This window comes from Peromyscus maniculatus, chromosome 4 (genome assembly GCF_049852395.1).
Source record: "Peromyscus maniculatus bairdii isolate BWxNUB_F1_BW_parent chromosome 4, HU_Pman_BW_mat_3.1, whole genome shotgun sequence".
Taxonomy (NCBI): domain Eukaryota; kingdom Metazoa; phylum Chordata; class Mammalia; order Rodentia; family Cricetidae; genus Peromyscus; species Peromyscus maniculatus.
The window spans coordinates 79918562-79931324 of NC_134855.1; the positions used below are offsets into that span (position 1 = coordinate 79918562).

General features: G+C 50.6%; 1 protein-coding gene across 1 annotated transcript in view; it reads left to right on the top strand.

Moving 5' to 3' along the window:
- Abtb2 (ankyrin repeat and BTB domain containing 2) overlaps window positions 1-12763 on the top strand; it is a 166044-nt gene that overhangs the window by 138165 nt on the left and 15116 nt on the right. Inside the window, exons 4-5 of the mRNA XM_006983624.4 lie at window positions 9005-9157; window positions 10617-10782. Coding sequence (XP_006983686.2) covers window positions 9005-9157; window positions 10617-10782 — 319 coding nt within the window. The remainder of the gene's footprint in view (window positions 1-9004; window positions 9158-10616; window positions 10783-12763) is intronic.

A 12763-nucleotide genomic window follows, 5' to 3' on the forward strand; every position in this document is an offset into this window, starting at 1 on the left:
ATCAGGACTAGGCCATGTTTGAAATCGACATCCATGTTCACATTCAGTCTGACAATGCAGCCCATCCTAATCCTGTCTGTTCTGGAGACCGATGCATATGAGTCACTTGATCCCTGGGTTCAAGGCCAGCCTGGGCAATCACATAGGAAAGTGGAGGAGACAGGGCATACATACCTGTAATCCCGGGACTTGAGAGGCAAAGGCAGGAAGGATCAAGTATGAAGTAGCCCGATCATCTGATCTGCAAAGTGAACTACTCCGGGCCAGCTCAGGCTACATAACAAGACCTCATGTCAAAAACAAGCATAGTACCCGAGAGGACGGGGATGTAACTCAGTGGTAGAGCATGTGCTTAACATGTGCAAGGATCTGAGTTCAGTCCCAAGCACTAACAGAACAAAAACCTAGAAATCATCACATGTGTAGCATATCTAGCAAGCTGCTTCTAGTGCCTCTAATGTGCACCAGATGAGTTTTAATAAGAAACTGTATCGTCCCCTCCCCCAGAAAGCCAAAGCCCCACCTTCAACAGAAGTCACCTGATTCCAAACAGAGATTCTGCTAAGATCAGCCGAATGTTCTGAAGCAGCGAGGCTCAGCCAGGGGGACACGGGCCTTGGGGGTCCAGGGAGAGAAACGTGCTTAGCTCTCACTCTAAGCTGAGCCAAACCATCCTGGTTTACCAAGCAATTCTAGGAAAATAATTAGTCCAAGATGTGAGGCGAATGAGAATCGCTTCCTTTGTGCTGGGGTGGGATCTGACTTCAGTAAGACAATGTTGGCTTTATTCTACGTGGGCGTTTGGCTTGGTTTGGGGCCACAGCAGCTCTGGAAGTCTTAGGGAAACCAGGAAGAGGGCCTCAGGCTGGCACTCCAGAGCCAACCCTAGCCCTTCCAGAGATGTCTCAGTCTGTGGAATCGTCCCTGGGTGGAAAAATCTGGCAGTCTGCAACATTTCTGCCCTGCTCCCTGCCTGCCCAGATGGTAAATGGAAGGCAAGAGTGCAGCATGCTTCACAGCGAGACCATGGCAAGGGGAACCCACCCAAGCAGAAGGCCAGAGTGCATCGTGCTTCACAGGGAGACCATGGCAAGGGGAACCCACCCAAGCAAAAGGCCAAAGTACAGCATGCTTCACAGCGAGACCATGGCAAGGGGAACCCACCCAAGCAAAAGGCCAAAGTACAGCATGCTTCACAGCGAGACCATGGCAAGGGAACCCACCAAGCAGAAGGCCAGAGTGCAGCATGCTTCACAATGAGACCATGGCAAGGGAACCCACCCAAGCAAAAGGCCAGAGTGCATTGTGCTTCACAGTGAGACCATGGCAAGGGAACCCACCCAAGCAAAAGGCCAGAGTGCATTGTGCTTCACAGTGAGACCATGGCAAGGGGAACCCACCCAAGCAAAAGGCCAAAGTACAGCATGCTTCACAGCGAGACCATGGCAAGGGAACCCACCAAGCAGAAGGCCAGAGTGCATCGTGCTTCACAGTGAGACCATGGCAAGGGGAACCCACCCAAGCAAAAGGCCAGAGTGCATTGTGCTTCACAGCGAGACCATGGCAAGGGAATCCACCCAAGCAGAAGGCCAGAGTACATCATGCTTCACAGCGAGACCATGGCAAGGGAACCCACCCAAGCAGAAGGCCAGAGTGCATCGTGCTTCACAGCGAGACCATGGCAAGGGGAACCACCCAAGCAGAAGGCCAGAGTGCAGCGTGCTTCACAGCGAGACCATGGCAAGGGGAACCCACCCAAGCAAAAGGCCAAAGTACAGCATGCTTCACAGCGAGACCATGGCAAGGGGAACCCACCCAAGCAGAAGGCCAGAGTGCAGCATGCTTCACAGCGAGACCATGGCAAGGGGACCCACCCAAGCAAAAGGCCAGAGTGCAGCATGCTTCACAGCGAGACCATGGCAAGGGGAACCCACCAAGCAGAAGGCCAGAGTGCAGCATGCTTCACAGCGAGACCATGGCAAGGGGAACCCACCCAAGCAAAAGGCCAAAGTACAGCATGCTTCACAGCGAGACCATGGCAAGGGGAACCCACCCAAGCAGAAGGCCAGAGTGCAGCATGCTTCACAGCGAGACCATGACAAGGGGAACCACCCAAGCAGCCCCAAAGCTCTGCTGTACCCCCTGCTGAAGGTGAGGCAAAGTTGGAGAAACTGAAATCTGAGGCCAAAAACCACAGGAGCACCCCCCTGCCTCAGCTCTCAGGCTCCTTGACTCCTCTTTTTTGAAGCTTCAGGGTGCTCTCAGGCTGGGTAAGACATTCCTTAAAGATGACGGGGAAATGTCCCTAGGAAGTAAGCCCCAAAGTGATGTCCCTGTCTCTACCCTCCCAGCCCACGAGCTGCCATGCCCTTACATACAGGAGAACCCTGGCCCAGCCTTCCCAGGGTGAAGCCGAAGCCTGATCTCAGCCTTGGCCAGGAGGCACATCCTGTCCATGTCCCCAGTTCTTCCTCTGGAGATCCAGAGGCATACAGGCCTCAACACACCAGGTTGAGGACAGAGGCACAAGACTTCCTCCTGCCCAGAGTTTGGACTACATGGCCTATGGATACAGGCCAGTGCCCACCTGCCAACTTGACTCCTGGTCCAAGGTCCCCTCCCACCTCCAGAAAGAACAGAGCCTGCTTTGAGCTGGAAATTGGGGGTGTTTCCTGTTCCATGTTAAGACACCACCTACAGGGTTGTCATCCTAATAAATCACTTGGGGGGGAGGGTGCGGGGCAGGCTCTCTTACAATCAAGACCTTCAGAAGCCTATTCCGTGTGTGTGTGTGTGTGTGTGTGTGTGTGTGTGTGTGTGTGTGTGTGTGCGTATGAGAGAGAGAATAAGACAACTTTTTCTGAGTCCTGTTGAGGGGGCGCCTTGTGAGACCCTTGGATGGGCACTGTCAGGCTCACCAGTAGTACAGAAGTGAGAAGCGGGGTAGTGAGAGACACTGGTTCTGTGTCCCTATTCTGACACTTGCTGTGTGACCTTGGGCAGGGCCCTCACCTCACCTCTGCTAGCAGAGAGAGGAATTGTCCAGGGTCATGTAGAAAGAAACACATTTCTCTGGTATGTTTTATGAACTCTCTCCAGAGAGTAACTTGTTCTCCTTGTTTATTGTTTTGTTTTGCTGTGCTGGGGTTAAACTCAAGGCCTCAGCAAATTCAAGGCAAGCACTTCTACCTCTGAGCACCATCCTCTGCCCGGTAGTTTCCTGTTGTGGGTTTAATGCTTTTATTTTATTTTATATATAAAATCCATATATTTATTGGGGCAGGGGGTGCCACCGCATGTGTGTGGAGGTCAATCCTCCACTTCCCCAGTCTGGGTCCTGGGGACTGAACTCAGATGTCAGGCTTGGTGGCAAGTACCTTCACCTGCTGAGCCATCTTGCCAGTTCTATTGGTTGTTTATCTTTGAGATAGTGTCTCATGTAGCTCAGGCTAGTCTCAAACTCACCGTGCAGCCCAAAATGACCTTAACAGGTAGTTGTTCTTTTATACCCACACAGACAGCTGCTGTGAGAAAGCCAGAGATTCTGTTAAGTCACTGTTAGCATCAGCAGCCCCAACAGACTGTGTGCAGGGCATGCCGGGGGCTGCATATCCTTCCAGTAATACTCCACCACCGCATAGATCAGTGACCCATACGCCTCTAAGGACCGGGTTTCTTGTACTCACCTCTTCTGGGCAAGTATCTTCATTGCCAAGGCCAAGAGCTTGTGCCTCCAGAAAGTTTGCAGCTCCCTCTCAACATAGTGGTTGCATTTGTTTTCTCTGTTTTATGAGCTGGGCTGGAGTGGCTCGTGGGCAGCCTGCCTGCAGGCTTACGTGTTTATGCTTGCTGCTGGGGAGAAGGCAGCCAGTCAGCTGGCCTGTAAGAAGGCTGGAGCTGAGGCATTTCATAGAGCCAGATTCCTACGGCCTGTTTTTTCTAGTTTGTTTTCTCTCTCAACAGACACTAAAGCGGTAAGACTCCATACCGTTTATGGAGAACACACCAGGTTCCCAGCGTCCTTCTGCTAAGCACTTTGTGTACACACTTAAAGCTGTCTTGGGAAGTACTCCTAAAATTTAGACCCATTTTGCTCAGATGGAAATTGTGACTAGAAGAGGTGAAGCTACTGTGCAGGGTCAGAGTTTCGACTGGAGAGAAGACACCTGATCTCAGGCAGCCAGTCTCCCTCCAGAACCATACATTCTGTCTGGGCTGTAGGGAGTTCCTGCCATGAGGAGTCTGCAGTTAAAGGAGACGGCTTCTCACCATGGAAGAAAATGTAGAAACATTAACCCCTTCTTTAACAGAAAGTCAGGCCCATAGAGGGCAGTGCCCTGCCTGAGGTTCCATAATCAGTTCAGTGGTACTGGGGCCACTAGAACTTTCTTCCGGTAAGGATGCTGCCCTTAAGGATCCTCAGGAGCCTGATCTCAGGAGTGTATGTGCAAGCCCTGTACTGTTTCAGGGTTCACAGGGATGTGTGCCACCGGGACAGAGTTTCACCCTGGGCCCGCTACTGCTTGCCAGCCCTGGGTATCGGGGGCCGTAAATGCTATTCTCGCTGCCTTTTCTGTTGCTGTGATAAAAAACACCCTGACCAAAGGAGCTTAGAGGAGGAAAGAGTCTGTTTCATCTTACAGGGTACAGCTTGTCCTTGAGGGTAGTCAGGACAGAACTCAAGTGGAAACAGGAACCATGGAGGAACGCTGCTTACTGCCTCTGCTTAGCTGGCTTCCTTGGTAGGTGTCCAGAGTTACCTGCCTGGGAACGGGGTTGTCCACAGTGAGCTAGGTTCCCCCACATCAGTCATTCATCAAGACAGTCTTTCACAGACATGGCCACAGGCCAGTCTGCTCTAGGCAATTCCTTAGTTGAGATTCTTTCTTCCCAACAGACTCTAGGTTGTGTGAGTTGACAATAAAAACTAAGCTAGCACAGTGCCAGCTGTGGCGGTACATGCTTTTAAGAGGCAAAGGGAGATGAATTGCAGCCTGGTGAGTTTGATTCCAGCCTGGTCTCTAGAGTGAGTTCTGACCCAGTCAAGGTTTCAGGGCTTTGCAGTAGGACCTTGTCAACAACAACAACAACAACAACAACAAACCTCCTAACCAGCACAGGGACCTGATGTGATCTTCTGAGGCAGAAGTCCTCAGATTGTGCCCATGGAACCCCTGGAACCCTGGAGAGTACAGGGTCAAATCTGTCTTCAAAAGAATGTGATGTTTGCTTTTGAATTCCATTTTTTTATGCAGTGTCCAAGGGAGTTTTCCGGAGGCTTTTTAACATGATATTGTCACTGTGATCGCTTGTGGAATGCTTGCATATTCTTGTGATTTCAGCGTTTTCTCTGTTTAGTTTTTGTTGGTATCATAGAATAAGATCAATACAAGTCTTTTGAGAGTTCCAGTAACTTTTTGGAGTATAAAAAGAGACTAGAGACCAAAAATATCCAAGAATGGCTACTCTAAGGTCTTGGACCCGGCATTATCTCAGCAGGCGCTGGGCTGCACAGAGGGCCTTTCCCCAGCCTGCCTGGGGCTCCGGGCCTCGCCCTGCAGCCAGCTGCATTTCAGCACACAGGGCTCCCAGCTGACCTTGGCTTTGGGAAGAGAGACACTGAGGAGGACACACACCTCAGTTGCCCTCAGCCCCACTCCTCCAGACCCTTCCATTAGGAAGCTGTAACACAACCGTGGGGACTGGAAACGGGAGTTTTTATGGGGACTTTCCAGAATGTCCCATAGTGCAGGCCTGCTCTTCTCACCATGCCCCGTGGGCAGGACGAATTAGTAGAAAGGAAACAGTATCCTGGAAATCCCAGCCCAGGAACAGGATGTTATAAGAAAGCCCATGGATTGCTTATCATTTTACCTGCCTCAGGATCACAGGTAGGGGTGGTGGTAGGTAAGCCATCTTTGGCCTGAAGAGGTTAATTGTTGCCAAAGTCAGCTTTGTTTGGAGACAAGGCATTCACTAATCACCGCCCTAGAGGCAGAGGGGTAATTTAGATTTCTAGAGTATTAATCAGTGTTCGATTCAGGAAACAGAAATCACTTCAGGTATTTTAAACAGGATGGGACTTAATACAGGGAATTGGACACTAACCAAATCACAGAAGGACACAGGGGGCAGAGTCTAGACCAGGCTTCCAGGAGCAGCTCTGCAGACAACATGGAGCTCGCCCGTTAGGACTGTGTCCACAGCCTCAGGCCCTGGGTTTGAGCATGTATGTCCTCGGAGATGTGATTTCAGACTGAGGCTGGGGTCATGAGTCCTTGTTGTTCTCACTGTGGTTGTCTCTGCCTCTGGCATACAAGAGAAATAGAGCCAGACACAAGAATGCTGTATAGGAAAAGAGAAAAAGACTCCATGCTTTTAATCACCTGATCTGTTGGCAAAAACTGTAGAGACACAAAGGTGGTCTCTGCCTCCTGTTCCTTCCTGGATCTTATAAAGCAAGATCTTCCTTATGAAATTGGATTTGCATCTAGGACTTCAATTGCAAAGGAGTCTGGGAAGTGTAGTTTCCAACATTCTGGTCTCTAAACAGGATGATGCAAATGGAAGCCAATTGAGCCTTTCCTCAGTATATAATATCCAAGGCTATCCTTACTGCATTCTCAATGGGGCATAAGGGGGTGTGTCGGGGTGGGCGCGAGGATGAGTGAGGACACCACCTGACTAGGACTTGTGTGTCCTGAACATCCCAATGGAGCTTGCCTTGGAGGAACTGGGAAAGGCCCAGTTAGAAGTTTACTAGCATAGTTAGGCTTGGTGATGCTGGCAATCTCAACATTTAGGAGCTGAGACAGGAGAAACACAAGTTAGAGGCCAGCCTGGGCTACACAGTGAGACCTTGTTACACACACAAAAGGAAGCTGAATGGCTGCACTCTGCTCTTCACTGTGCTGTTAGCTACAATAGAGAGGCATGAGCCATCAGTCTTCAGTATTTTAAGTAAGTGTCCCTTGGTGCAGGCCTCCAGCCTTGTGATGAGAATCGGGAAATTCACAGTAGTTGAGGGGATTTCAAATGGACATTTATAGTCTTGCAGGGATAATTCATGAAAGATTGTTTTTCCTTCCTAGATTATAAAAGTTCCCCCAAATAGTCCCACCTCCTACATCAATCAATACCATGCCCTTGAAAATGAGGCACATCACTCTTTTTTTTTTTTTTTTAAAGACAAGGTCTCCTATAGCCCAGGCTAGCTTCAAGCTCACATTATAGCCAAGGGTGGCTTTGAACTCCTGATCCTCCTGCCTCCTATCTCCCAAGTACTGGGATTACAGGTGTATGCCACCACACTTGGTTCCAGATGTCATTCTTTTCTGAGCAGAAACATGACTTGTTCCAAGTAAAAATCTGCATATGTTATGGTGAGTTATAGGTGCTAATCCATAGTTTTAATCCATCAACAAACATTTATTGAAAACCTATTGGATCAGGTCCCAGGCTGGGTAAATATAGAGATGAGAAAGGCCTCATTCCTGAACTTAGGCCAGTCAGAGTGATGGGACACATGCCATGCTGGAAAAGAGTTCTAGGGGTATTACAGTAGGCCTAAAAAGGTTGAGTGGAGAGAGGCAGAATTGGCTCTGTGCTGTGAGGATAAAGAGAGTCTAGCCAGGCAGAAGTGAGAGCCCATGAGGGGATGAGGATGAGCAAGTGTCTCAGGGTTCTATTGCTGTGAAGAGACACCATGACCACAGCATGGTCTTATAAAGAAAACATTTAATTGGGGTGACTTGCTTACAGTTTCAGAGGTTCAGTCCATTATCATCATGGTGGGAAGCATGATGGCATGCAGGCAGACATGGTGCTGGAGAAGTAGCTGAGAGTCATATCTTGCAAGCAACAGAAAGTTGACTAAGACAGTAGGTGGTATCCTGAGCATAGAAAACCTCAAAGCCTGGGCTGGAGAGATGGCTCAGTGGTTAAGAGCACTGACTGCTCTTCCAGAGGTCCTGAGTTCAATTCCCAGCAACCACATGGTGGCTCATAACCGTCTGTAACAAGATCTGGTGCCCTCTCCTGGTCATACATGCTGTATACAAAATAAGTAAAAATATCTTTAAAAAAAAAAAAAAAGAAAGAAAAAGAAAACCTCAAAGCCTGCCCCCACCGTGACACACTTCCTCCAACAAGGCCACACCTCCTGATAGTGCCACTCCCTATGAGATTATGGGGAACAATTACTTCAAACCAGGTGGCTCTCAAACCCTGCTGGGCAGCTATGGTTGGTGGCAGGGGTCAACCAGAGCTGTGGCCTGCTCTGGAGACCAAGAACAATGAGACTTTACTGATCTGTCTTCCTCATACCCATACATTCAACGGACCAGTTAAATTGCTCAAACCCACATGTATTTCTATAGGGAAAGATCTGGAACATCAGAGTAACTTCTCCCAAAGAACCACCTTCAAGCTCATGTCTGGCTAGTCTGGTTAGGGGTCTGTTAGGGGTTTTAATATAACTTTTGCCCTCAAGGAAGAAAGTTTGACAACCTTGCTGACTTCTTAGAGACCCAAGATGGCGATTGGGCATGCTAGTGGTGAACAGATGCGGGAGTGCTGTCCGGGTACTAGGTGGCAGCTACTGTTGCCCAGCTGGGCTGGGAGCCTGGGTCTGTTGCTAGGTTCCAGCTGGGTTCCTCCTTCTGCAGATAGGAAAGCTGATGCTCAGATGAATTCTTGGCATGGGCAAGCATCCTAGTTACACATGTTGGTGAGCATCTTTCATTGGCCACTGAAGAGCCCTCAGTTTCTGCCAAGTTCCCATGATGGAAATTCCTCCTGACCTGTGACCGGGTTACCAGAGAATGCAAGGACAAACTAGGGTGCCTATGGTTACAAAGACCGAGTCTCCTGATGGCTGAGGACAGCCCAGCAATTCTGGAGTGGCCGGCCTTTGGGGGTACTTTCTGAGACCATGTGCTGAGGGACTCCTTCTGTGTCCATGGAGCACTACACCCAGCCCTGACCTCTCTCTCCTGCCTCACAGGCCCTTCATGCTGCTGCCACCACTGATGGAGTGGATGCGGGTGGCAATCACCTACGCAGAACACCGCCGCAGCCTCACCGTCGACAGTGGCGATATCCGGCAGGCAGCCCGGCTGCTGCTACCAGGCCTGGACTGTGAGCCCCGCCAACTCAAGTATGGAGCTGGGGAGAAGGGGGTTACAACATCCCTGTCCCAACTCTACAACACCCCTCTGCTCCTTGCTTCTTCTGTGGCTGGGTGGGCATTGAAGAGCAAGGCTGTAGGGCACCTGAGTTGCACTAAGTGTCCTCCACAAACACCACGGCAACACGGCCCAGCGTGGGAACAGATGTGTTCTAGTCCTTGGCTGCTTTCAGGATGTGTCTTCCCCATCCACTCGTGTGCTACCAGAACAGACACAGCTTAGAATCTGGGCTGGAGAGCACACACAGTGCGAGTCTGGGGTCCAATGGCGAGGCTCTTTCCTCTGTTCCTCAGTTCACTGTGGTTTCCTCGTGCCAAGCCCTGTGCCGAGGTCTTCTGCTTTATGCCTGCTGTCTTGGTCGTCATGACAGCTTTAAAGAGGGCTCTAATGCCCACTACAGATGAAGAGCCTGCAGGTCAGGGAGGAACAGCAGCTTGCCCACAGCTTGCCTAAGTTTGAGACCAGGTTCATCTGGTCCCCAAACTGGTGCCCTTTATGCCTTCCCACAGTACCCATCCTGTAGACAGGTCTGCTGCAGAAACTCTTCTTGGGGGAGCTCCTGATGGCCATCCCTGGCCTGCGGGGAGCCTCACATTTCTGTTTTCCAACTGTGCCCAAACCACGCTCTAGACACAAATTTTACACACGTTGACCTAACTAAAGGACCCAGGCAGGAGCTTTTAGATGACTCTTGTGTGCCCTGTGTAGATACAGGTTGTATCTGTGATGGTCCTTAGTGGGTTGGGTTGATTGTTCATGGGATTCTAAGCCTCTCCCTGCCTCCTCTTTGGTATTTGTGGTCTTACTAAGCAACCTGAAGAGACACAGAGGGAAAAGCTAGACCTTGACCACAATGCCCACTTCATGGACTGAAGGTCAGCCTGCTTTGTGCAAGGACGATGCAGTGACCAAGTGCTCAGGCCTAGGCCCTGGCCTGTGATGAGCTTCCTCCTCCTCCTCAGCGGGGTCCCTTGATAGGTTATTTTGACCTGAGAGTTTATTCCCTGACAGTTAACAGGTCTCCAGTGCCCAGTCCATTGCCTTAACCCATGTGTAGGGAAGCCAAGCTGGGCATGCTCTAGGGCAGGGGTTCTCAACCTATGGGTCATGACCCCATTGACAAAACTTCTGTCTCCAAAAATATTTACATTATGGTTCATAACAGCAGCAAAATTACAGTTATGAAGTAGCGATGAAAATAATTTTCTGGTTGGGGGTCACCACAACATGAAGAACTGTATGAAAGAGCCACAGCATTAGGAATGTTAAGAACCACTGCTCTAGGGCAAGAACAGAGCAAGACCAATCATGGCTGACCTGTGCACACTTCAGTGTCCCACCCAGCCATCCTGTTGCCCATGCCAGCCAGGCCCAGCTGTGCCTCATGTCACAGTCATGCTCACACCCCCCCTGGTCTCCCCTGGGCAGACCCGAGTGCTGCTTCAGTTCCTTCCGGAGGCTGGATGCTCGAGCTGCTACTGAGAGATTCAACCAGGACCTGGGCTTCCGCATGCTCAACTGTGGGAGAACAGACCTCATCAGCCAGGCCATCGAAGCCCTGGGCCCGGATGGGGTGAACACAATGGATGACCAGGTACCACCTGTGAACTCTGCCAGGCCCGGCTTAGAGGCCAACTCTGAACTGACAATCGCTAGAGGGGGAGGAACAGTCATAGACCCTGCATTCTGAACCTGACTGAGGCTTGCTCAGTTCTGAGCTTCAGGCTCCCCACAGAAGGCTAGCCTGGGCTTCCCCTGTCCCTCCTGGACAACCTGGGCAGTGTGGATTCTGTCTCCCTGGCTGGAGGGCTAGCAAAGCAACTACCGTAGATGAGGCAGGGCTGAGGACGAGTCCGGTTGGAGACAGCTCGGTAGCAAGCTGTGAGGTGCAATCACTGGCGTGCCAATGGGAGTTGTGTGCTGGCCACTCACTAGCCCCAGAGAAACCTTGTCTCCATGGGGTGACCCTGGTGAGAGAGAAAAGGAAACAAGCACCTAAGCCAGGAGTGATGGTGTGACTGGAGTCACAGCACTCAGCGAGCTGTGTCAGGGTGATCGTGAGTTCAAGGCCAGCTTAGGCTACATAGTGAATTGAAGGCCAGTCTCGACTACTAAGTGAGTTCTTGTTGCGACCAAACTGAAGGCTGAGGATGTAGCTCACTAGTAGGGTGTTTTCCTAACATGGTCAAGGCCCTTGGTTCAGTCTCCAGCACCAGAAGAAGAAAGAAAAGGGAGGGGGATGACAAACATAAACTAAAGAGCACGTTGATGAGGAGTACCAAAGAGCAAAAAAAGGAGAAAGGGCGGGAAGTACTGGGGTGATTTCTGATTTACAGAAGAGACAACTGAGACACCAGCGGAGGCAGAAGAACCTGAGGCAGTGGTTCTCAACCTGTGGGTCGTGACCCCAGGTCCCATATCAGATATTTACATTATGATTCATAACAGTAGCAAAATCACAGTTATGAAGTAACAGTGAAATAATTTTATGGTTGGGGGTCACCACAACCTGAGGAACTGTAGTAAAGGGTCGTAGCTTCAGGAAGGTTGAAAACCACCATGGAATGTTTATGTGACACTGTTTGGGATCAGTTGCTGTGTTCCAAGTGGCACTGTGTGGCTTGTGGTCAGAAGCCTGGGGAGGGTCAGGTTACTGTGGAGGGCCAAGGCCTGTGTCACGTGAAATGACAATACAACACAGACTTGAGCGCAGGTGAGGCGTGAGGCCTGGAGTGCTGTGTGGGGCTGAAACTGAGCTGAGGGGAGAGCGGGGTTGGCGCAGCAGGAGGAACAGGGAAGCCAGACCCAAGGAAGCGGTGAGGCCATTGTTAGCAAGGGTGGTGGCACTGGGTCTGAGGCGCCACAGACAGGAGCTGTCAGTAGTGTGGAGGGGACTGTTAGGCTGACGTTGGCCCCATGCAGGAAGTGTGGAGCCGTCCTCCTGATGTTGTTTCCTCAGGGGATGCAGTGTTGAAGGCCAGGCACTTAAGCTTTAGATTGCTGGGTATTGGTGAAATTATTCAGGCCACTCCACGTAGTTAAAAGGGAGGTTTATTTTGTGGGATAACTTACAAGTGAAGGGATAGGTGGGTTGCAGGGTCTAGGAAAGGTGTGGCGCAGTCCAACGGTGATCTCTGGAGAACTCTGCTCGGTCTACCTCCAGCGTCCAGGTCCAGGAACCAAGAGAGCCGGCGCATCCAGATCTCAGGTCTTCAAGGTCCTCTCATGGCCCCGCCTTGTAGGCATGGCAGTTGCCGAAGCCTCAATGGGAGTTGGAACTACAGCTGTGCCTTTAGTCTGTCATGTCACAGTTAAGATATCTCGACAAGTTCCCCTGCCACCAGAGGGACCTTGCTTTCCTCACCTCTAAGGTGGAATAGCAGGGCCTGATTGTAGCAGCAGTTAGGAGAATTTTCCATCTGGCACCCTCAGTGTTAGTAAATATTCACTGTGGTTAATATGATTATTACTGTTGTTACATTGACGTCAAAACAATGGTGATCAGCCCTGAAATCTGGTCTTTAGCCTGTCTGTGTGTCGGAGTGAGGATAATAACAGCACAGAAAAGCAGTTTC